The sequence below is a fragment of the Castor canadensis genome, chromosome 16 (genome assembly GCF_047511655.1).
Source record: "Castor canadensis chromosome 16, mCasCan1.hap1v2, whole genome shotgun sequence".
Taxonomy (NCBI): Eukaryota; Metazoa; Chordata; class Mammalia; order Rodentia; family Castoridae; genus Castor; species Castor canadensis.
The window spans coordinates 43,756,855-43,783,978 of record NC_133401.1 but is presented as its reverse complement, the minus strand read 5'-3'; the positions used below and the strand labels follow the sequence as shown (position 1 = coordinate 43,783,978).

At 37.3% G+C, this 27,124-nt stretch overlaps 1 protein-coding gene across 2 annotated transcripts in view; it reads right to left on the bottom strand.

Moving 5' to 3' along the window:
* Positions 1-27,124, bottom strand: part of Smad5 (SMAD family member 5) — a 47,091-nt gene that overhangs the window by 10,473 nt on the left and 9,494 nt on the right. Inside the window, exons 2-4 of one of the 2 annotated variants that reach the window (XM_020180909.2) lie at positions 11,953-12,524; positions 5,444-5,695; positions 4,396-4,515 (exon numbers count right to left, since the gene is read on the bottom strand). In XM_020180909.2, coding sequence (XP_020036498.2) covers positions 4,396-4,515; positions 5,444-5,695; positions 11,953-12,355 — 775 coding nt within the window. In that variant the 5' untranslated portion in view covers positions 12,356-12,524. The remainder of the gene's footprint in view (positions 1-4,395; positions 4,516-5,443; positions 5,696-11,952; positions 12,525-27,124) is intronic. The other variant, XM_020180910.2, reaches the window with a different exon arrangement.

The window sequence follows — 27,124 nt, the reverse complement described above, 5'->3', positions numbered from 1 at the left end:
ATTGATATTTCTGCTAACATTCTACATGTAATTATGTATTCTTTAAGAAAATGGAAGTTTTTTGGTTTTTGTTTTTTTAATGGGAGTGGTGTTTGAACTCAGGGCTTCATCATACTTGTAAAGCAGAAGCTCTACTACTTGGGCTATGCCTCCAGTCCATTTTCCTCTGGTTATTTTGGAGATGGAGTCTCGTGAACTATTTGCCTGGGCTGGCCTCTCCATTTGTCTCTCAAGTAGCTAGGATTACAGAGATGTAAGCAAACAGCAACTGGCAAAAATGGAAGCTTTTTTATAGCTCATTTCTTTTACTTCTGAGCCCTCACCAGGATCACCATTAGTAATTCCATCATAGTAATATTGGCTTTCTCTAGCATATACCTCAAAATTCTTCCAGCCTCTACTCTTTACCTAGTTCCAAAGCCACATCCATACATTTAGGTATTTGTCACAGCAGGACCCCACTTCTAGGTCCCAATTTCTGTCTCAGTTCATTCAGGCTGCCAAACCAAAATACCATAAATGGAGTGGTTTAAGCAAAAGAAATTTATTTCTCACAGTTGTGGAGGCTGGAAAGTCAAGACCAAGGTGTAAGAAGGTTCAGTGTTTGGTGGAGGCCCACTTTCTGGCTCCTGGTTTCCCACTGTGTGTCCCTGTGGCCTTTCCTTGGTTTATGTTCAAGGACAGAGAAAGAGATCTCTTCCTCTTTGAAGAAGGGCATTCATCATTCCAGAAGGACTCTAACCTCATCTAAACCCAATTACCCCTTAAAGACTCCTGTTCCCGAATAGCACTACACTGGGGGTTAGGGTTTCAATATATGAATTTGGCGGAGACACAATTCAGAACACAATAGCAACATCACATTTTAAATTATTTTTCCAGAATCTATTACAGGCTTAAATTCAAGATACAAACTACTTCAGCAACTGAAAAGTATTTAACTATATAGTATCTTATTCTAAACAAAAAGCTGAACTCAGCAATGAAGTGAAACTCTCAGCAGACAAGGAATAGAAGTTTGTGAGTGTAGTTATCCTTGCCCTATTACTGATCTTAGCAGTGAATCTTCCTAGTTTCTCCCATTAAGTATGATGTCAGCTGTGGGATTTCTGTAGCTATTCTTTATTATTACAAACACATACAGACACACTGTTTTAAGAAAAATGTGAAATGGCAATATGTATTTCTAAGCTTGTGACAATGTAAGGAGCTTAAGGTCTCAAAGCAAAGTGCCTTTAAAACCACAATGGCACCATTTTAGAAACACCCACAAGAGCCAGGCACCAGTGGCTCACTCGTGCAATCCTAGCTACTCATGAGGCAGAGATCAAGAGGATCATGATTCAAAGTCAGCCAGGGTAAATAGTTCATGAGACCCTATCTAGGAAAAAACCCTTCACAAAAAAAGACTATGGAGTGGCTCAAAGTGTGGCCCTGAGTTCAAGCCCCAATATTGCCAAAAACAACAAAAAATACCCACAAGGAGATACCATCTCACATCCATTAGGAGGTCCATTATCAAAATAAATAAGAAAACCCCACCACCAACAACAACAAAAACCCAGAAAACAAGTGCTGGCATGGATATGGAAAGATTGGAACCCTTATGCACTTCTGACTGACAGGAATGTAATTGATAAAAAAAATATGCATACCATACAGTGGAATACCATTCAGCCTTTAAATAAAAGGAGTAAAATTCTGATACATGCTCTAACATGGACAAACCTTAAAAATACCATCCTAAGTGAAATAAGCCAGGTTCAAAGGACACACAAGCATTGTATGATTCCACATAATGATACCCAGAATAGGCAAATTCACAGAGACAGAAAGTAGAACAGTGTCAAGAGGGCTAGAGGAGAGGGAAGCGGAGATTTACAATGGGCACAGAGTTCTCTTAGAATGATCAAAAGGTTCTGGAAATGGATAGTGCCAATGGTTGTTACACAATACTGTGGATGTACTTAATGCAACTGAATTGTGTATTTTTAAAGAACAGAGCCCCAAAATATATAAAACAAGAATCAACAGAATTGAAAGAAAAAAAAAAAACAATTAAATGATAACAGTTGTGGACTTCAATCCCCTACTTTCAATAATTGATAGAACAATTAGAAAATAAGTAAGGATACAGAAAATCTGAACAATGCTATCAACCAACTTGACCTAAATGAAATACACAGAACCTAAGATATTCTACAACAGCAGGATTGAAGAGTGGGACCTCAAAGAGATAATCATATACTCATGTTGATAGCATCATTCACACAGCCAAAAAGTAGAACCAACCCAAGTGTTTAGCAATGAATGAATGGTGTACATGTGCAACGGAATATTTAACCCTAAAAAGGAATGAAGTTCTGACATATACAATAACATAGATGAACCTTGAGGACATATAGCTAAGTGAAATAAGCCAGTCATAAAAAGACAAATACTGTATGGTTCTATTCATATGAGGTATTTAAAAGCAATCAAAAGTCACAGAGATGAAAAAACAATGGTGAATGCCAAGATCTGTGGGGAGGAGAGTTCAGGGCATTATTGTTTAATGGATACAGAACTTCAGCTTCACAAGATGAAAAGAGTTATGGAGATAGATAATGGTGACAGTTGTACAATGTTATATAATTAATGCCAATAAATTATACACATTAAAATGATTAAGATGGTAAATTTTATGTTATGTATATTTTATCACAATAGAAAAGTTGGGCAAAGATATTTTAAAACTTTAGTAATCTAAAGACTATGAGGTACAGATATAGAGATCAATGAACAAAATTAAGAATTCCTAAGTAAACTCCTAAATTTATAACAAAATGGTGTCTAATAAAGATGCCAATCCAATGGAGATTAAATGGTACTAGAGCTAACAGGATTTCTTAATGGAAAAAAAATAATACATTTACCATATACCACACATAAAGTTAAAATGAATCACATACTTAAAGCTAAGCTAAAACTATAGAACATCTAGAAGAAAACAGAGTATTTTCATGACCTTGGAACAGACAAAAAAATTGTTAGATGAAATACCAAAAGGATGATTTAGAAAAGAAAAAAATTGATAATATGAACTTCAAAAAAATTTATCATTACTATGCTTCAAAAGATATTACTAAGAAAATGAAAAAGAAATATAGACACCAAGGGAAGATATCTGCAAATCATATATCTAATAAAAAACTCATATAGGGCTGGAGTTGTGGTTCAGATGTAGAGCATTTGCCTAGCATGTGAAAGGCCCTGAGTTTGATCCCCAGCACTGAAGAAAAAAAAGATTCATATCCAGAATATATAAAGAGCTCTTTTTTATTTTGGTGGGTACTGGAGGGTTAAACTGAGGACCTGGCACTTGTTACCACTTGAGCCATGTCCCCAGCCCAATAAAGAACTCTTATAATCCAATAAAATGATAAATAATCTAAAGGGCATTTAAACATTTTTTAAAATGTTGAGGGGGATGAGAGGACAGATGGTGGGGGCAATGTAAGTAATGCACAATATAAGCCTACTCGGAATTATCATTATGAATCCCCTCCTGTATAATGAATAAATTGTAATAAAAATATTTTAATTTTAAAAAGTTTGACATCATATTCATTAGAGATTTACAAATTAAAACCACAATGAGCACTTCATACCCATTAGAATGGCTATGACCAAAAACACAGACAAGTGTTGGGAGGTGACAGAGAAACTGGAGCCCTCAGACGATGCTAGTATAAAATAGTACAGTCACTTCAGAGAACATGGGCAGCTTTTTTCAAATAGTTATTACCATATGACATAGCAATTCTACTCCTAGGTATCTACCTGACATAAAAACAATGTCCACACAAAGACTTGTACGCTCACATTCCCTAAGAACATTATTCATATTAAACAAAAACTAGAAACAATTCAAATGTAGGGTATCTGCAGTTCAGAATAAAATGGAACTACTGATACATGTTACAACCTGGATGAACCTTCACAATACTATGCTAAATGATAAAGAAGGCAGATGTAAAAAACTATGTATGACATGATAAATCTATGCATAGACAAAACAAACTAGAGAACATGTAGAGCTGGGGATGGGTGTGGGAGTCTTTTCAAAGGGCTATGGAAATGTAAAACCATATTGTGGTACAGAACTTTATTCATTTGCCAAAACCAGTGAATCATACACTTAGGTGAAACTTATAACATATGAATTACACTTCATTAAACATCCTTTTTAAGTCACCAAGACGGGGGTGTAGCTTAATGGAAAAGCACTTGCATAGCATGCTGAAGCCCTGGGTTCAATCCCCAACACGCAAAAGGGTAAATAAATAAAAGCAGCCAAGAAGCTAAAAGAGATAAAAATAGCAACAAAACAAATACAGTGAGTGCTTCTCTTACCTCTGCTGGATATACTGGGCATGATCTGAGGAATCATGTTATTGCCTGTATCCATAGGCTGGGAATTATCTTGACCCATCTGCTCATCGGGCGGCATATAGGCAGGAGGAGGCGTATCAGCTAAGAGAAGAAAATGAGACAAATTAAAGTCCCAGGAGAGTAAAGTCTTCATTCTGCTCAAAGTTACTACCTTAAAACCATTTTAAAAATCCAGTATTACCAGAGAGTTCAATACTGAACATTACACACACACAAATGTTGGATACTTTCCTAAGGCAAAAGAAAGGCAGCACACCTAATAGTTCCTAAAGCCTACTATAAGCCCATATCCCTAATATTAAGAACACTAGATCAGCACTAAAATAGAATTCCAGGTGTAAAACACATGCTCACAGAGAAACCTCAGCTACTATAAAACAGTGTGAAAGACATGGATCATCCTAGTTTGAGTGCACCCAGCTATGGAGCCATGTTTAAACTATCAAGACCACTACATGTTGCACAGTTACTGAAAACAACAACAAAACTATGGCCCTTCAAAGTTTGCCATCAATATTAACAGCAATTGTCTGATTCTTTTGCAATGTCCAGAGATGGCTAGGAACTAAATTAGCTTAGGAACTGATTACTAACCTTGAAATCTTGAGTCCAATGCTAATCATTGCATATTTTTGCAAAAACTACATGCAGACTTTTTTTTGTCTTAGTTACTGTAAAACTGACTATAAATTGTCTTTCTACAGGATATATTTTGAGACAGTGCTACAATCAGTACTGAATCTAAGACAGTATAAAAATTTGTGTTTGAGAAAATTTCTTCTACCAATTGAACAGCTGGTATTTAATTCCCTTACTACTTCCAGATTTTAAACATATGTACAATCTGAACTCTCTAGAAATCAAACACTTTTCTAAAAGCTATGCAGTCAGAACTAACTAGCTCTTATTGTATAATGGCTCACCCAGAAGGCCCAGCATTAAGAACAATTGCTGAGTCTCAGGGTTTCGGCATTTTCTTTGTTGTTTCTGTCTATCAGTGAAGTCTTACCTGGGAGTTGAAATGGACTTCCTGGTCCAGAACTTGCTGGGGAGTTGGGATATGTGCTGCTAGCAGGGGAAGGGGGATAGGGGCTGTTTGGAGATAGGGGAAAAGGAGTGTTGTTGGGCTGGTGGAAAGAATCCGGAAATGTGGCGTTTTGTGGCATGTGCGGTTCATTGTGACTCAGGTTCCTAAACTGAACCAGAAGGCTGTGCTGTGGATTGAATTCATTATGACGAGGCACTAATACTGGAGGTAAGACTGAAAGGAAAAAAATCAAAAGTCATCAGTCAGGAATGACTACAGCAAATATCCCACCCACTATTAAGGGGCTGGCAGAAACGATTCATGAAAGACTGTAAACCTATTTCAACAGTTTACTTTTAGGAAGGGCTGCTTTGTAGAAATCTGAATCTATGTTTATACAATAACTAAACCAGAAACTTTATACACATTTAGCCTGTATAAGGAACTCTGCAAGATAGAAAATTCAGGAAAGGTACCACTCCTGTTCTACGCCACTAAGACATATTTAAAACCATAACATAGAGAATTTAGTGCAATGGATGTTCAAGAAGTAAGCATTCCCAGCTAGCAAGGACTCAAACAAAAAACCATGCAAAAGACAATACCTGACTAGACTGTCTTAAAGAAGCAGGAGGACTTGACATGAGAGTGGTAGGGGTGGGGAGAGGGAGAGGATGAAGTGGGGGGGGGTTCTAAGACTTGAGTGGGAATTTGTGGTTATGGATCCCCTTAAATTTTCACATTTCCAATTTTGAATATTTCCCCATTACTTTTAGTTTGTAAGATCCACATTTTATATTCTTCAGTAAGGTTTTTTCCTGCTGATGTATTTCCCAGTTAGAAGTCTTCCATTCAAAGTCACTCTTCTGAATATGACCATAATGAAAATATACACAATAGCATCTAAACAATTGAACAGGTATGTTTTTTAAAAGACAAATTTTAATCTTATTCAAATGTTCACTTTCTCTAAAGGATCCAAGTGATCAATTACATTCAAATACCAGATTACTTTTGTATACAGGAAATTATAACCTTATTCTTCAAACTCCAAATATACCAAAATTCATGTCTTTTACAACTTTCCTGTGTTGGCCAATGTGATTTCATTTCAGAAAAATCTCACTTTAATTCTGATGTCATTCACCACCAACAAAATTAGATTATCTTACAGCTACCTAGGTCATACTTCCCCTGCCTAAAGTAGGAACGAACACAACAAACCAGCAGCTCTTAAGTCAGCACTTCACTGTTTCTTTACATTTTATTGAATTAGGGTTGCAAGTATGTGGTTAACGTTGACTACAATTATTGCTTATCAACAACCATGTTTCCCCTTACTGAACCATGCAATGGCTGCCACTAGACAGCAAGGATTTGTTTAGCTAGCTAGCAATTTGAGAGACTTTGTGAAATAACTAAAGAATTCAGTCTGTTAAAGATTTCCTTACTTTTATTTTTTTTAAAGGCACAGCTAGAGCCACTGGCTTCTCTCTTGTCTTCATGTTATCTGTGCACATGATTTTTAAAAATTATTTTGCTTTCATTCAAAATAATGCAGATAGTTAAAAGACAAGACAGAAAAGAGACAAATTTCTGTAAGTGAATTTAAATACTTAGCCATTTCTTCTAACATTTACTTTGTGCATTGCCAAATATGATTCTTACATTGCTACTACTGGTTTGTCAAGATGTTATTTGTAGCCTTGTTCTTGTGGCAAATAAGGCAGCTTGCTTTCTTATATTACTGTATCTCAGTCCTGTTCCCCCTACCCACAATGAAGTTGCATTAAAAAGCTGTGTTATGATCTGGAGATGTGACTCGAGTGGTAGAGTATTTGCCTAGCAAGTATGGGGCTCTGAGTTCAAACCCCAGTACTAAGGAAAAAAACAAAACAAAACAAAATCAATCAATATCCAGTTTATTATAGATATATTACATATGCATATGTAAGTATATGTATACATATATATAATTCACTGTTGAGCCAACTACACTGTAATATTTTCCTTAAACAGTACTTTTATTAAAATTAACTATTTCCTTGTTCTTTCATTTAAGTACATACCACTAATATTTCCAATATTCCAATAGATGTATCAAATGCTTATTTTCAGATGCCATAAATCACCAAATAATTCATTCATTTTATGTTTTCTCCCTGGATCTTTCATACTTAGTAGCATGACTGCTACTTAGACTCCCATGAGCCTAAAGTCATTGGACTTTTCTTCCCTTCTCTCTGATTAGATCTCATTTCCTTGGCCCCATCTTTCATTAGTTTCCTAAGAAAGGAAGAAGTCTAAGAAAATACCTTATTTTTTTATTGTCTGCAGGCAGAATTCCAGATAATTTCTCCCTGTGAATTTTAAATGTACTGCTTCATTTCTTCGTGAATCCAGAATTACAATGAGAAATCCAAAAGTTCTGATATCCAGTCTTTTATGTGTCCTACATTATCTCTCTGGAAGCTTTCAGAACCATCTTTTTATCTATGATACACTTTCATGTGTGGGTCTTTTTCAATCCCTTATTTTGATTACTTGGTTATTCAGTCCCTTTGATCTTCAATTTGGAATTGTTCTAGCAGTAGTTCTTTGAAAATTTTCTCTCTGTCATTTCCCCATATATATTATTCTACAACAGTGTATTATTAGTAAAACTAGTATTTCCTTTGAAACTGACTCTGGGCCATGTAATGTTTTAACGTAGGCACTTTTTCATGCATTGACTCATCCAATCCTCTTAAGCTCTCTGAGATAGGGAGTACTATTCCCATTTTATGGATGAGGAGACTAAATCACATGTTCAGTAACTTGCTTAATGTAACTACCAGTAACTACATACTGGTAGTGTGTAGTAAAACTAGGATTCAACTCCAGGAAGTCTGGTACCAGAACCCATGGACTTAACCAACAGGCACTACTACATACTAGATTAGACACTGGACTACCTTGGCTGGTCCTCTATTTTTCTTAAGTTCATTATTACCTCCCAACTATCTTCCATCTTTTCTACCTCTCTGCAATACTTTCTGATTTCACTCTATACTAGCTGTGTGTTCTTACGTAAGTAACTTCCCTTTAAGTCTTGATTTCTGTATCCATAAACTTGTCAATACACATTAGGGTTTTAAAATGTTAGTACCCCTTTCTAATACTAAAGGAATAACCTCATAGGGTTAGCAAACTACTCCATAAATGTTCAATAAATGTTTGTTGTTATCACCATTATCACCATCCCACTACGGTTACTTCATTAACACAGTACTATGGTGTGATCCATCCAGTGTCAGCACTGCTAGGTCAAGGGAGAATACAAGTTAATCCAACTGGGTCACGCTGTCCTTTCCCCCAAAGATAGGTAGACACGAGACCAAAAATGAGGTTTTAAAGTCTCTTTCCAGCAGCTGAACTAGCAAGACAGGGGATTTCCATAGTTATTAAGTATCAGAGTTAAGCACCTGTCCTTCCTATAGAACGATTACAGCTGAGAAAAATGGACTCCAAAAACTAACACATTTTTACTGGCTGATCAGTTACAGCCTGGCAATGTGGGGGGAATTTACAAAATTCCTAGACTTATTCCTAGCAAATACCTAGCTTGACAGTTTTTCAGAAAGCATTTTCTATCAAATCCCATTCCTCGTTGTTGATTCCTTCAGGATACAGCTCTCCTTTGACTCAGCAGGAAATTCAGAACCACCTTAGTATCACTGACAGCTGTAAGCTAAGTTGAACTTTCCCTGACAGCACAATCACTACTATTCTTTTGTTAGTCTCCACACTCAATGTTATTTTCTGCCTTTATATCACACTGGACTTACATTATTTCCAGTGTGACAGATTGACTCTAAAGTGGCTGCCATGGTTCCCTCTTCTGGGAATTCATGTCTTTGGATAATCCCCTCCCACTGAGGATGAGTATGGCCTGTGACTTGCAGCTAATCAAGAGAATATGGCAAAGTGATAGGAAGTGATATGATTACACTTCCTAAGAATACAATGCTCTATTGCAAGAACATCCTCTCTTCTTTACTGGCTCTGAAGAAGGTACAGTATCATGATGTGTTTGTATGCTGTCAGAAAGTCTGGTAGAGAGGAAAAATGTAATGCTCAGGGAGAAATGATACTGTAGAAACAAATATTAATGTGAACTACCTAGAAGGAAGACTATATGGTAAGGAACAGAAAGCAGTCTCCAGCTGACAACAAGCAAGAATCCAGTGGACCATAAGGTACTGAATTCCATCAACAATCACAGTGAGCTTGGAAGCAGATCCTTCCACATCTAAATTTCTAGTAGGACCCCTGCCCTCACCAATACTTTGATTAGAGGCTTGCAAAAGACCCAGTTGTGGATGGATGCTTGACCCACAGACACAATGAGGTAATAAATATGTGCTGTGTTTAGGTACTAAGTTTGTGGTCATTTACTGAACAGCAACTGGTAACTAACGAACTCAGCTAATAGCTCAGCTCCTATGGTTTGAATATGTCCCCCAAAGTTCACATGCTGGAAACGCAATCCTCAAGACAACAGTGTTGGGAGGTGGGGCTTTGTAAGAGGTACTGGGTTACTCCTTATTTCAGGAATGGATCTTATTAAGAACAGGTATTTTAAGTTCAGCCTCATTTTGGCTTCCGTCTCACTCATCATACTGCTTGCCATTGTGTCATGTTATGATGCAGGAGAAAGACCCTTGCCAGATATGTTCTCTCCATCTTGAGCTTTCCAGCCTCCAAAACCATGAGTGGAATACATTTCTATTACTCCTAATTGATCTAGTCTGTGGTACCCTGTTACAGCAGGAATAAATGAGCTGAAATATCAGCTCACAAAATTCATTCGCTATAAACAAATATTTACTGAGCACCACCTACTAAGAGGCAGAAAACAATATATTCTAGACACTGGAGATGTAGTAATGACTGAGACCCAGGAAGAGCCTGCTCATAGCCAATGAATAAAATAAATATCTTAGACAGTGTCAAGTAAGAATGCGATATGTAAGCAAGGAATGAATGGAGTGAAAAAGTGTGCCATGGAACAATCCTGGCCAGAAAGCACTTAGAGAAAACAGCAAGACTTAAAACCTGGATGCAGGAGTATGGATGTGGTTAAGTCCAAAGAACAATGCGAGTCTAAGGACAAGTCATGTAGAATCTTCTTGAAACCTGCTGGTATGTGATAGAAAGCCTTTAAAGCACTTTTAGAAGAGACTGGCATGATCTGATACTTGTTATTTTAAAGATCGCTCTGGCTGCTGGGAAGAAAATACAACGGGCTGGAGGGAAAGGATGAAGGCGGACAGATCTATTAAGAGACTACTTATTGTGAGCGATGTCAGAAATGGTAAGAAGTGAAATACGACTGAGACATATTTTAAAGGTATAGCAAGCAGCATTTGCTTACAGTGCAAATACAGATTCAGAATAAAAGATGATCTCTAGGTTTAGGGCAATGAAAAATGGTGCCATATACTTTAGTAAAGTCAAAAAGTTCTGCCATATTCCATCCAACGTTTACCAGACATTCAAGTGGAGATGTTAAGTAGGTAACTAAGTATACAAGCCTAAAACCTGAGAGAAGTTGACTCTGGAGTTCAAAATGTGAAGCAGTTAAAGGGAGCATGAGAGCGCTTAAAAGAAAGAACACAGAGAAAAGGACCAAGGTCAGAGTCCTGTGAAACAGGAGAATGAGGCAATAGAGACTGAGCAAGAACAGCCAGTGAAGAAGGCAAACAAAAGAGTGTGGTGTCTTAAAAAGGCAAGGAAAGAAGCAGCTATGAGTAAGAAGGCAGGAGATCAACTGTATCAAACACTGTTGAGAGGGTAAATAATAAGATGACCAAGATAAGCCCCTGTGATTTGTAAGAAGGCAGTCCCTAAAGATCTGACATGGTAAATGGTGGGGAAGAAATACTAACTGGAAAGACAACAAGAAATAAAGATGTGGAAATAAAAATGGGAAAATCCTACAGAAGGACCAGAAGAAGTGGTGCAAAAGATGAAGGTCAGGGGTGTGTAAATGAGGTCAGGAAAGGAATTCTTTTTTAACTTTTATTTTGGGATAAGCAATATCATGACATGCTCGCATGCTGTCAGAATAGTCTGGTAGAGAGGGAAAATGAAATGATATTGTAGGAACAAAGTTCTTGAACAGACAAAAAGAACTAAGTGGGTCTAGTGCACAAATGGAGCCTAAGCTTTAAATACAATAGACAAGTCATCCACAGGACAACTGTACGAATGGCAGCTTACAGTGAACCATGAATTAGGATAAGCCACTTGCAAGGTCTATCACCTATATGAAAAAACTCAAAATCAAATCTGTTATTCCTTCTAAGATGAAATCTTTTAAAGGGAAACACAAGGCTAATATAAACTTTTAATTAACAAATCTAATTATATGCAAATAGGCAGAGATAGGGGTTTCTGGTTTTGTTTTCCTGGTTGTTTTAGATTTTTCTCAGTAGAACAAAACCTACCTGGACTCTCCACTCTCTTATAGTGGTATGGGTTGATGCAAACTTCTTTTTGCTTAGATCCAAAGGGAAATTCGCAAATATCCAATGGCTTTAACTCATGATGGCTCTGCAAATCAGGCCAGCGCCAAACCCGACAATATATAACGTGGGGTAAGCCTTTTCTGTGAGAAACTTGTAGGCGTCCATCTAAAGACCTAGGAATTGTGACACATTTGCTTGGCTGTCCTGGACTGCTCAAGGCTTTCTCCAGTTCCTCCATGGCACCCTTTTTCTTTTTTAGCTTTTTCACCAAAGCATCGACTGCCTTTTCTGCCCATTTTTCTTCCTCATCACCTTGTTTCCAGCCCAACAATCGTTTCACTGCTGGACTAGTAAAAGAAAACAAGCTGGCCATTGACGTCATTTGATACAAATCTTCAGAGACCTTCCTGTAATCAAAGTCAGTAGTTACTGAAGAAATAGATCACAGGTGAAAAAGTCTTATAGAGGTCCTAAGCGGAAGCTCCAATTAAACAGGGAAGAATGACATTTATCTTCACAAGTGCCATTCGTTTCTTTCATTGATTCAAGTCCTGAAAGAGAAAGGGGGAAAGGATGCTAAATTAAACCAATTCAATTTACATATTTCAACCAATGTAATTAAAAACTATGTTATTTGTAAATAAGACCAGAAAGCATTCCAAAGTAAAACAAAACCCATGAATGTACAAAAATAAATGCTCTCTTCAAGTTTTGTGATCACTCACTTTCTTCTTCATAACACAAACAAATAATTCACTAGCAGTACCAAACGGTAACCAAAAACACAGTGTTCTGACTCTTGGTTCTGAAATACTTTCCTTCACTGAAATCCATGTTACACACTACCTCAATTCTGAATACTACATCCCAACAGGATCAAAGGCCTTAAAAGAAATCTAGGTCTTCTCTAAAGTCATTATTCTTTTAAAAATGTTTCACAGACTTTCAAGCTATTGTATCTGGGCTAAAGTTATAATACAATTCAAGTTGCAATATTATATGCAAATTGTATTAAATAAACCATTAACATGTAACTGCCAGAAAAGTAGCAAATAACTATTTTTAAAACTAAGAATGTGCTGGGCACCACTGGCTCATGCCTGTAATCCTAGCTGCTCAGGAGAATTGCGGTTCAAAGCCAGCCTGGCAAATAGTTCGCAAGACCCTATCTCGAAAGTACCTATCAAAAAAATAAAAGAAAAACAAAGAACTGCTTTAAAGATTTTTAAATAATACATAATTTGATCCAAAAAAGATCAGTTTATATTTTCTAATTTCTGGCTTCTGGATATTTCAAGCTTATGACTACCACTCTGTACCACTAAGATCTTGGCAATGACAAGAGGAAGCAATGTGCCATGGCACTCTGCTGTGGAGAGTGGGTGAAATCCCCTATGGATCACTCTTAGAAAAGGAATGTCAGGATGGGAGTGGCTCACACCTGCAATCCCAGCCACTGTCATGGCAGAGACCAGGAGGATAGCATGTGTTTGGAGGCCAGCTTAGGTGGGGAAGGGGGAGTTAAGGAAACCCCACATCCACCAAAAGCTGGACATGGTGATGTTCCACCAGTGATCCCAGGTACAGGTAGGAGAATGGTGATCTAAGGCCAACCCTGGGTAAAAATATAGACTGTATCTGAAAACTAACTGAAGCAAAAAGAGCTGGGAGTATGGCTCAAAAAGCAGATTGCCTGCCTAGGAAGTGCCAGGGTCTGAGTTCAAACCCTAATACCACCCAAAAAAAAGGGAATATTAGAATATTAGTAACAACAAATACCCCCTTTCTTGTACTATTTTATCAAGCTGATAGTCTCATGACTATTCTGCATTAAAATGCATCATCCCAGAAAATAAGTGTGCTTGGTTAAATCCAGGAAAACATGGAGTCGAGTAAAACTGAGTTAAATTTCAACAAATTATTAGTTGCTTGATATATGCCATGTAGCATGAACAGCCACGATGGGGCTTTAACAACAGGTAAAGCAAGGTTTCTTGTGGAGAGCCAGAAGACTTGTCTGCTCAGCACAGACCACAGACTACTGGAGGCGCTGCTAAGTGCCAAGTGCTGCTCTAGGTGCTGACCAGTCCACTGTGTTGGAACTGTGGAGGAAGGACGCAGGCAAAGTGAAGGTATACTTCTTCCTTATGAATATGTCTGGGGCTTTGTCTTTCCCAACTCCTACATAAAATGATTTCTGCCAAGAAAGTAAAACTAAATATGTTAAACTAGAAATAAAACAAGAGAATGAAAGTATATTTTTCAATAACAGGTCACAGAATATATACATGCTAAAGGAACTGTAAGAAGGGCAGACATCCATTGTAACTACATCAAGGATGGAGAATAAAACCATCTGAGTCAGAATATAAAGGCATGGTTTGATTGTCTCAGATGAAAAGGGAAATTTGAAAGGGAAAGGAACACTAATAAAATATATGCACAGCAAAGGAAACTATTACCAGAGTGAAGAGACAGCCAACATGACAGGATATCAACCATCCAACAGGGGATTAATATCCAGAACATGTAAAGAACTCAAAACATAAAACATCAAAAGAATAATCTGATCAAGAAATGGAATAATGAACTGAATAGATAATTTTCAAATGAAGAAGTACAAATAGTCAATAAATGAACAAAAAACGGTTCACCATCTTTAGCCATTAGGGAATACAAATTGAAACTACACTGAGATTCCATCTCATCCCAGTCAGAATGATAATTATAAAGTAAACAAAAACAACAAATGCTAGTAAGGACGCTATATACTGTTAGTGACAATGTTAATTAGTGCAGTCACTATGGAAATCAGAATGAAAGTTCCTCAAAAAGATAAAAACAGAACTACCATATGATACAGCATACAGTTGGAGGTACTTGAACACCCACGTGTAATAGCCAAGTTATGGAATCGGGTGTCCATCAATGAATAAGTGGATAAAGAAAATGATATATATATATATATTCAATGGAACCATAAAGAAAAATGAAATTATGTCATTTGCAGGAAAATGGATGGAACTGGAGATCATGATAAACAAAATAAGCCAGACTCAGACAAATATCTCATGTTTTCTCTCAGGTGTGGAATCTAGATGTTTCTTAAAAAGGCATGAAAGTAGAAGGAGGACTATTTGAGAAGAAGAAGGGGACTTGCGAGAGGAGGTGGGGGAAGAGAATACAATGGTGGGAATGAATAAAATCAAAGGACATTATATAAACACATGAAACTGTCATAATAAAACCTATTCCTTTGCATAATTAATATATATTAATAAAAAAAATTTTAAGCCAGCACTGTGGCTCATGCCTGCAATCCTGCTACTTGAGAGGCTGAGATTGGGAGGGCAGACCAGGCAGTTTGGGAGACCTCATCTTCAAAATAACCAAAGTAAAATGGACCAGACGTGTGGCTTAAGCAGTAGAGCAAGTGCTTTGCAAGTGAGAAGCCCTAAGTTCAAACCCCAATTCCAGCCAAAAGAAAAAAAAAAAAAAATCCAGGCCAGGTACAGTGGCCTGTAATCCCAGGCAGAAATTGGGAGGACTGTGGTTCAAGGACAGCCAGGCAAAAAGTCAGTGAGAACCCTATTTCAATCAATAAGCTGGATGTGGTGGTACCCACTTGTGATCCCAGCTATGTGGGAGGCCACACACAGAAAGGAAGATTGTAGTGTGAGGCTGGCCTGGGTCAAAATACAAGAACCTACCTAAAAATTAACTAAAGCAAAAAAAAAAAGGGGGCTGGGTGTATGGCTCAAGTGGTAGAGGGCATCTGCCTAGCAAGCATAAGGCCCTGAGTTCAAACCCCAATAGCACGAAAAAATCTAAATGAATTGTAGAGTCCAGTATGGTGATACACTTCTATAATCCCAGCACTCAAGAGGATTTCAGTTTAAGGCCAGCATGGGCTACAGAACAAGACCCTGTACTAAAAAACCAAACAAAAATGTAGGTGGACATGAACAGAGTAGTTCCCGCCACAGAGAGGAGATAAACCTGGCTGATGTGAGATCTCATTTAGGAACACAGAAGAATAACGGGGCAAGTCAGGGCAGAGCATGTGTATGAGAGAGGGTGTAGCGGCTATGGAGAGATCAGCTAAGGAAGGCAAAGGGGAGGAGCCTGAGAGGGAAGTTCAGAAAAACACTCCTAAGTGCAGCAGTAATTATAGAAATGATACAATTAACTAGGATAAAAAGAACTTAACTTTGATACAATCTAAGAATGCTATGTAGCAAAATTAGAATAAGATGGATACTGTAACTTTGGTCAAGGTACTTACCTCTGATCTGTTTCTCCACCTATAAAATGGAAATGTTATTATATATAAATGATTTAGAACTGTTCAAAGTGCATAGAAAGTACTTAACAAATGTTAAATGTTAATCCTTTATGAGCACCATTATAAATATTATAAGTATTACTATTATAGTACATTATTATATACTAAAATGAAGAAAAAGAAAAGTTACTTTGGAATGTAAACTGAGAACATGGATAGAAGGCTACATGGGGGAGGGGCAGAAGAAAGTGGTCCAGCATGATTTGTTCTATATACTTCTGCACTTTTAACAGAAAACCTTTTAAGCATTACTTGCATAATGTGAAAATAAAATAGTAATCTAAAATGATAATGAATAGAATGAAGTTAAGAGTGCTGGTAGAAAAACTAGGCAAAGGTAATGTGCTGTAAGTCAGGATGGTAGATACTGTATGAAGAGGATAGAGGTAGTAATTAACAGGGAACCTGAAGGATTTCTGCTATCTTTGTGATGTTCTGTTTATCATTCTGGGTGTTTACATGGAGAATTCAGTTTAAATATTGGTCTGTTTCCTCCCCCTTCTTCTCTCCATCATCAGTTCCCCTTCTCAAGGTAATCCATTCTGTATGCCTTCAATTTTCCCTTCCAGAGAAATTTTATGCATAAACAAACAAAGTATATATGTTATATCTTTTTTACATAAATAGTTCTATATTGAAAAGAAGTAAAAAAAAGTGTTAACAATGTATCTTCAAGAACTCCCCATATCAATATAGAATAAAGACTTTCCACATTAAGCAAAGTCTATAAGAAGGTCAAATTATGTCATTCCACAGATCAAAAATCACGTGTGACTTCTCAATGCACTCAAAATCCAAACTCCTTCTATTACTTTATAGGACCGACGCGATCCGGCCTTGGCTTTTCCTCCAAACCCATTTCATAGTCATTCTCCCAGCTAACTCAGCACTTAAACTATGCCTGACTTCACTCTACTTCTCAAGCACTCCAATGACTTCTACTTCATGGCCTTTGCATGTGATGTTCCCTCCTCTGGAATTTTCCTTCCCAGATCATAATATGGATTGCTTTCAATTAATTCAGTTGCTAAAATGTCTCTCCCATAAGAGGAATTCCCCAACCACTGCATCTAAAATAGCATACATCCCCATTCCCGTGTTGCGCTTTGTCCCCGACTCAGCTCAGTTTTCTCTCACAGCATTTACCTTAACCTGATATTATAGTATCAACTTTATTTACTATGTCTTTCCCACTGAAATGTTAGTAGGCAGGTTGTCTCATCTTCCCTACTCACCGCCAGATACCTTGTGTCTAGAGTAATACCTATTTATAAAATAAGCAAGTGAAAAGAAGCAACTTGCAAAAATATATGGACACTAAAGTCTGAGAATGCTCAAATCCCTTACTTGAAATAATGTGGTATTTGCATAGCCACCCATATATCCTAAATCAGCTCCAGATTACTTATACCTAATACAAGGTAATTGTTCAGGAATAATAACAAAAAGAAATGTGTACATGGTTAGTACAAACCCAGTTTTTCCAAATACTTTTATTTTTTAGCAGTACCACAGGGCATTGAATGCAGGTCCTCACCCATAAACTAAACTGTGCTCTGCCACTTGAGCCACACCCCCAGTCCTCGAATACTTTTGATCCATGTGTGTCAGGCAGACTTCTCATTGAGAAGTCTTGAGAAAAAAAAAATTAAAAGAAGAAAGATTTACTTGAGGTCCATTTCAGCAGTTTCAGAACACAGTCAGTTGGCTCCCTTGCTTTTTTTAGGCCTGTGCAAGGCAGAAACATCATGGAGGGAAGGAATGGCAAGGAAGTCATCCAGTTCATGCCAATCAGGAAGCAAAGAAAGACACAGAGCAAGAGGCCAGGGATGAGACATACCTTCTAGGGAAGGCCTGAAGGAACTACTTCCTCTTACTAGGCCCCACCTCTACTGCCCACCGCCTCCAGTAATGCCATCGTATTGTGAATCCATGGATTAGATCAGAGCCCTCCAGACCCAAACACTTCTCAATGACTGGACCCTCCAGCTGGGGAACAAGCCTTTAACACCTGAGCCTGTGGAGCATACTTCTTATGTAAACCTTAACACCATAGCTGGCTGAATTCATGGGTACATCTGTGTACACACATGTTATGTTCTCTATATTTAAATATTTCTTAATTAAAAAAATTCACTACTATTAAGTAGTAGCATAACAGTAATAAGTTAAAAACCAAAGATAGATCAGATTGTGTCCTTTACTAAAGTATACATATGACCAGGACTGGGTACCACTTTTTCAAAGCCTATTAATCTTTCTATAAAATAAAGACCATGGTTCCTAAGTCACTGAAACATTAAAGTACTAAGTACTAATGTACATAAGATTCATGCTTTACAAACTGAAGAATGTAAGCCATGCTTCATGAATTATGAATTATGATCATTAGTATTCAGAAGGAAGAAGAACCAAGACTTGAGAGGCTGGCTGGATCTAGTCCCGATCTAACTACGCAGCACTGTACCACTACACAGACACACCTTCTGATCCCATCCAAGTCCTTATAACTCTGCCTGTTTGTGTGTGCACTAAGAGAAATCTTAGTCAATCTTAGTGATAAGCTCAAATCTATCCCTTTTTATGAAGACTTCTTTCACAACCCTACCCCAAAGAAACTATGGTTATTAAGTATCTTTTTCAAAAAAATGAGTTGGTAAGAACATATCTACTTCCCAAATGGAAAACAAAATCCTTCCAAGAGGAAGTTTTCAGCTCCCGGCATCACTCCATGCACCAGACCACATGCTATTGGGATATTTAATGAATGGTCATTGATTTTTCTATCAATTGCTACCATGGCTTAAATATGGCTTGAGTTTGTCACCCCAGGGTTATGTATTAGAAGCTTAGTCCTTACTATGGCAATATGGAAAATGGAAACTATAAGAGGTGGGCCCTAATGAAAAGTAATAGGGTCATTAAGGGTACAGCTCTTGGAAGGGATTGAGATAGTTCTATGGGACCTTGAATTAGTTCTAAGAATGGTTGTTCAAAGACAGCAAGACTGGTCCTTCTCCACACTCTGGCTTCCTGTCATGCCATGTAAGCATATGCTCTCACAAATGTTTCTACCATGATGTGGACCAGCTGGGGGAAAGGGAGGCTTGCCAAAGCCAGCACCATGCAGTTGGGACTTTCAGCCTCCACTATGAGTTAAATAAATCTTTTTTTTATAAGCTACCCACCCTCAGGTACTTTGTTATAATAACTGAAAAAGCACTGCTGTGGTTTGGATATTGGCCATTCCCCAAAGGCCCATGTGTTAAAGGTTTGGTTCCTACCATTATGCTACTGGGAGGGTGGAACACTGGGATATGGAGCCTCTGGGGAAGTCCTTAGGTCATTGGGAGTGCACCCCCAAACAGGTCTGTAGGATCCCACCGCATTCTATCTCTCCTCTGCTTCCTGGCTCATGAGGTGAGCAATGTGCTCCACCATACACTTCATGATGGGCCACCCTCACCAGAGGCCCAAAACAATAGCCCTGATAGATCTTGGGATTGGAACTTAGAGAACTGTGAGACAAAATAAAACACTTTCTCTTTACGGGTTAATTTACTCGGGCGTTTTGTTGTAGTAGCAGGAAGCTGACTAATAAAAGGATTACTACAACTATACCTTAGAGATAGCTTCAAATTTTATATCTAAGTGACTAAGATAATGACAATTCTACTAACAGAATTAAGGGCATTCAGTAGGTACATTTGTCAGCAGAGATGAGAGTTAACTCCATTGGGAAAAGGCCATGACTGGAGACACAGGTTTAGTGAAGTAAAGATGAGAAAGAGACTTAAGATTTTGTACAAAGAGCTGAAACAATTAAAAAAAAAAATAGGTTTCAACAGAGTGGGAAGAATAAGACCTGACTACTAGGAAACCTTCACTGCTGGGAAAGAGTATTTAAAAGGTAGGCTTATAAGAAGATACAAGGACACTGCAGGAGAGAAAACACACAGGAGAGTTTAAAGAGAATCTAAACAAAGTAAAGGACAGTGCCCTTGGTGAATGGGGTGTCTCAAGAAACTGGCTTCTTGGGGTCAGATTTTAAAACCTAATATTCAAAACTAGTATGTTCCTAAAACTAGCATTGGAATGGGGCCAAATCCAATGGATATGGGATAACTAAAAACTTCAGGTATGTTTGATGGGTTTTTTTTTCAAAAAATGTTTTCTATACTTTACAGACCATGTAAATGGTATGTGTAAGTACTCATTTATGAAAGCTTCAACTTATAAAGTCACACCATGAAGAAGAATTCACTGTAAAAACTATTATAGAAAGTCAAACCTGGCAGTACACGTCTGTACTCCCAGTATTAAGGAGGATGAGGCAGAAGTTCACAAGTTCCAGCTCAGACTGGGCTACGTGGGGCATGTGAGGCCATGCTGGGCTGCATAGTGAGACCCTGCCTCAAAAAAACAAACAAAACAAAGCAGAACAAAACAAACTTACTTGCAAATAGGAAAATATCTAAACATCATTAGTTATCAGGCAAATACAAGAAGAAGAAAAAAAAAAAAAACAGAAACACCACAATGAACTCTGTCTCCATAGCTACCACAATGGAAGGGAGAGAGGGAAGGGAGGGAAAAAAAAGAAAGATCATGATAACAGAACAACTATACTGCTAGTAGGAATACAAATTAGCTTAGCTACTTTGGAAAACTGTTTGACAATAACCACTAAATGCTAAACATAGCTCCCTATGATCCAACAGTTCCATTCCTAGGTTTACATTCAACATAAATTGAATGCTAATCCCCAAAAGACAAGTGTATGTCCATAGCAACTTTATTTGTAATAGTCCAAAATTGGAACCTCAATATCCATTAACAGTAGAGTGGGTAAATAAACCATGGTAACAAATTCATTCAATGCAATATTCACTGCAAAGAAAAATAATAAACTACCAGACATAAAATATGGATAAATTTCATAGGTATAATAATGAAGGAATGAAAAGTTACACATTTTATCATTCCATCTACACAACATTCAGAAATAGGCAAAATTAACCTATGGCATTACAGCCTAGATGTACTAAGAGGAGTCCTGAGCTAGAAATTTTCTGCATCTTAATCTGGGTGGTGATGACATGTGTACAAATGTAAAAGTTCATTGAGCTAAGTACACTTAAGATTCATGCACTTTATTATACAACTCCAATTTTCAAAACAATCTTTTAAAACTTATCAATGACTAACCACTTAAAATTAGGTTCCATTCACTACCATTCCTCACCAAACCATGAGACTGTAAGTTTTGCCAAAACTGCAAGACTTCAACAAAATTTACTGAAAGGATGGCAAACAATGCTGACTCTAGGATTTGATTTTACACTACTTACAATTAATTGAGCCAATGTTAGTCCTTTGGAGCTGACAGAGGACATGAGTCTCCTGGGTCAGAAGCAAAGGACTTTATTACTGCCAGCACAGCAAGAAGCACAAACATCAGCATTACCTGAAGTTCTCTTTGCTCCCAAGACACGAGAGTGATGCAACATGGCCCTGATGGATGGTACTTCTGCAGTGGGTTTGCATCTGTGGATACTAAGTTTCCTGAATCCACCACTTTCTTAGTAATCAGGAATCAAGCTATTCTTTGTGGGGCTTGAAAAGAATTTGACTATCAAAGGATTAACAGAAATCCTTGGAAAAAAATCCATATGTATTTCATCAATATTTTAAAAAAAGCTGTAATGCTAATGCTGCAAATATCAAACTAAAGGATGTCATGCTGCCAAAATATTTTGTAAGCAAAATTAAGTCTATCCAGTCACACTGGATTCATTCATTCTTTGTTCAGTATAACAACTACTACACATTTACAGTTATAACCTAATGTTTTCCTGAAAATTTAGATTTTTTTCAAGATAAAGTTCCAAAACTGGTTTTACTGTAAATGAGCATCGTCTTGAATCAATTATCATTAGTTCCCAAACACCGAAACATAGCAGAGCTTTTTGGGATGACTGGAACTCCCCTGCAGGAAACACAGGACATGGGCTGCACTGCTCTAAGGTTATTTATGGAGGTGGATTTGTGGACTTTTGGCCTTTATACAAGAATACAGCCATGTCGCCAGGTGCCGGTGACTTATACCTGTAAATTCTAGCTACCCAGAAGGCAGAGATCAGGAGGATCCTGGTTTGAAGTCAGCCCAAGGCAAATAGTTTGAGAGCCTATCTCAAAAACCCAGTACATTATGAGGCTGGCAGGTGGCTCAAGTTGTAGAGCACCTGCCTAGCAAGCCTAGCAAGTATGAGGTCCTAAGTTCAAACCCCAGTACCATACCCTCAAAGAAACAAAAAAAAATACAGCCATTTCAAGGATTTCAACAGCTTCCTTTCTAAAAACTTGACAAAGGAGTCAAAATATTCATTTGATAATTTTCAGAGTAATTATAAAACCACTAACACTTATTGAGTACTTGGTATACCAAACACCATAAGGACCTTACATTTAGAAACTAAGCCATTAAACTTAAAACAGCTATATGGTAAATTCTAGAATTCTGATTTTACAAATGAGAAAACAGGCAAAGAGAGATTAAGTGTAACTTTCATGCTTATTGAGGTAGGAGGAAATAGACCTAGGAATTGAGCCTGAGCAATCCAGCTCCAAACCCACACTCCTACCCACAGTATACTCTGTCCAACTTAAAGAAAGAAAAAAAGGAATTTTCCTCACTTAAAGAGGCTGTTAAAATATTCAGCCTCCATACTCTAGAGTATTATTAACAATAAAGAAGAATCAATTATTAATACATTCTATACCATAGGTAAAGCAGACTAGTGGTTGCCAGGGTCTAGGGGAAGGGAAAAATGGGGAGTGACTACTAATGGGTACAGGTTTTCTTTATGTGGAGATTAAAATGTTCTAAAATCCATTATGGTGACTACTAAACAACATAAAACTTTTAATTGTAAAGAGAATGATGGAAGGAGTGAATTCAACTATGATATAAGAACTTTTATAAATTGTCACAATGTACCCCCAGTACAACAATTTAAAGAAGTTTTTAATTGTACACTGTATATGGGTGAAACGTATGGCATATGAATCATATCTCAATAAAGTTAATTGTTCACACTTTTTAAATTGTTCATATTACTACAGGGCTCAAATGCCTAACTGTTGTTTCAGTGATTTTTTTAAATAAGTCTTTATTCTTTAAAAAATAGACTCTATTATTTGCTATATACCTTTTAACTTCTCCAAGACATCCAAATCTTGTATATTACCATAAAATAAGATTATATAGTTTAAGAGACCAAGAATGATACAGTTCAATATGCTTCTTTTCAAACTGATTTTTTTTTTTTGTGGTACTGAGTTTTGAACTCAGGCCTTGTACTTGCTACACAGCTGTTCTATCACTTAAGCCACACTCCCAATCTTCGAATTGAGTTTTATACCATTTAATAATGTATTTCATTAGTCTATTAACTTTAACCCAATCTTTTCTCATTTGGGCTAAGTCGGTCAGGAGAAATGAAAAGTTTGCCTATATTTGAGTAGAAAAAACAATTTCTCTTACTATACTGTCACCCACAGAATGCTTCAGTGACCAAATGTGGGGAAGGGTTTTCCTCATACTCCAAGCAACCAATGCTACTATGGACACCACCCGATTGTGTTCTAACTCAATTCTGGAACAATTTACCTGGAAATAGTGCCAAATCCCACAGGTTGAGTGCTCAGACCAGACCACAACACTCCCCCCACCTTCCCTCCTTTTGATGTCAACAACTCAGGAGTTTTTTTTACTGTGCTTCTAAGGTTCGACTAATTTGCTAGAGTGACTCACAGAACTCAGAGAAATACTTACATAGCTGTTCATTATAAAGAATATTTTAAAGGCTATAAATGAACAGACATAGGACAAGGTCTTCAAGGGTTCTGAAAGCAGGCACTTCCTCAACCCCATGAGTTGGGCATGCTACCATTCCAGCACACAGATGTATCCTTGTCTACTTTCCTGGAAGCCCCCATGCCTTTGGTTATCAACAAGCTGGCAGAACCATTACATAGGCATAACTAATTATATCACTGGCCACTGGGATCAACTTAATCTTCAACCTCCTCTCCTCTCCCAGGAGTTTGGGAGGTGGGACTAAAAGTTCCAACTCTCTGAGCACACAGTTGGCTCCCCTGTCAATGAACACTGCCCTTGTACCCCCATCCAGTGATTTACCTAATCTCAGGTATGTTTGAAAGGAGTTGTTATAAATAATGAAAGATTATCTTTTACCTTTATCTCCCTGAGGTTGTCATAAGAACTCAGGGCAAAAAGCCCATTTTTTTTTTTAATTACCCATTATTGTAGCCTTACTCTAAAACTGTCAGTGTCTAAAGAGGCACAAATACACACAACCAGTGCTACATGTTAATCTCCAACTTACAGCCTTATTTACACAATGCCCATTTACTGAGTGCCTGCAAAGGGAAAGACCTTAAGCTGTATACTAAAGGGATGAAATACATAAATCAAACCCAGACCTTTACTCCAGAGTTACAAATAATAGAACTAAAACGTGTTCACACCTATCTATAATACATGGTGGAAAATGGAAATGCTCTAAGCATATGAAGGGTTTGGTTTGCTGGAACAAGAAAATTGGTTAAATACATACAATAGGCAAATCTACACAGAAATTCTCACATATATAGTGCAACACATAAGAACACTACATTTGAAGTCTAATAACTTGGGCTCAAATATGAATCTAACACTTAGATAATCTAAAATGTCCACTTTCCCTATTTTGTATAATGAATACCAAACCCTGAAATCTGAGAATTAAATGAGATAAACACTGAGGTCAGTTATAGTGCATATTCAGTAAAGGAAAACTATAAATCATGAAAATTTTAGTGCCAGACTAAGGATTTTAAATACATAGTTGGGATAATTCAACAAATCTACAAAGACAGCTCTTTAAGAGACATTTTCATGAACCTTGAAAGAAGACTAAGCTGCAAATTAAACCATCATATAATGCTTTCTTTTCACTTAAAATTTTTCTCTTCATAATATGACCTTCTGCCATTAAGGCTGTAGGTTGCAAGAGTGTCCCAACATAACTTCAGGACACCTGAACGGCAAGTTTTGATATTCATGTTTTCTTGATATTCTCAAAGGGTATAAATGATGAGCTACAAATGATAATAAGCAAAGATTTTAAATGGCAATCACTTAGTGTGAGTAGTTGTATGAAGTGACCCTGAGGCTCAATGGCAGCAATAAAAACAGCAGTTTTGCATGTACAATGACAACTATATCAAAACTACCACCTGTCCTAAACCACCACTCAAATGTTACTGATTGCAAGACCTCAATTGTAGAGATGTTATGAGGTGAAAAAACAAAAGTCTTATAAGAAATACAGCAGACTTTTCTTTGCTTTTCCCCCAAATCCTTTCTCATGTTCCCCATCACTTGCCACTAGTACCTGTTATCCTTCTCTTTTGTTCTTCCTTTGACTGTACTTTTTTGATTCCTCATAGTTTCTCCCATATTCCTCGATGTTGGTTTTAGAGAAACTTGGCTACTACCTAATAAGACTACCTAATGAAACTTCTGTCTCAAAAAGAACCAATTCACATAGAGGTGTAACTTGGTACATTCAGATGCTGCCGGGGTTGCTAACCTTTGAGTTCTCTACTAAGGCAGAGGGAAGATGCACTGACAGCCACATATGTAAGACAATGCCTTAGACAAAAAAAAAAAAAAAAGCTGGCTTCAACCGATCCCACCTACACCTCTGCCAGCCTTATCCTGGGCCACCTAGCAATCTCCTAAAGTACACCGTTGGGAAGAATACCTACTGTATTGTTAGTTTTAAGAGGTGATATATTTAATTCTTAAGAAAACCTGGAAAATCAATAAGCCTCAAAAAACTTAAATCCTCAAATTATTTTCTTTTATGATAAATCTCCTTAAAAAGCTACTTAAAAAGTCATTTGTAAATGTTTAAATTTCATTTTAATAACCATTTAATAATTAAATGGTTTAATAATCTTAAGGATGTAAGATTAATTCTGCTTTTTCTTTTTTGCTCTGAGGCCATGTTAATAAAGCATCCTCCAAGAACAATGTCAAACTGAACCTTTTCTATAAAAGTCAAATCTTGGCTGAGCACAGTGGCTCATGCCTGCAATTCTAGCTAGTAGAGAGGCAAAAATAGGGAGGATCAAGGTTTAAGGCCAGCCCAGGCAAAAAGTTAGCAAAATCCCATCTCAGCCAACTAAGCATGGTGGCGTGTGCACCTACAATCCCAACTACACTAGAAGCCTTAGGTATGAGGATCACAGTCTGAGAATGTAAAAACATGAGGCTCTAACCTGAAAAATAACTAAAGCAAAAAAAGCTAGAGATGGGACTCAAGTGGTAGAGTAGCAAGGTCCTGAGTTCAAACCTCAGTACCACCCTCCCCGCGAAAAAAGCCAAGTCTATCACATTAATTCATATTGGACCAACCAAGAACTTAACAGAACAAAAAAATGCAAACTAAACTGAACAGTGTCCAAGATACCTTTTAGGGAATTTCTACTTTTAGCATAAAAACCACGAATCCCCCAAAATCTGAAGTCTCATTAGAAAAAGTACAGGATGTTAGATAAGTCACTCAATTCTCATGAATACTGCAACATGAATAAAATTAAATTTGAGTGATTAAAACTGACAAACTCAGATCTACTTAGGGAACCATATATGGAACAGAAAGAAGAGCAATTTATACCAATATAACTGTAAAGTGTGTGTGTGTGAATATTATGTACTTGTGAACAGGATTG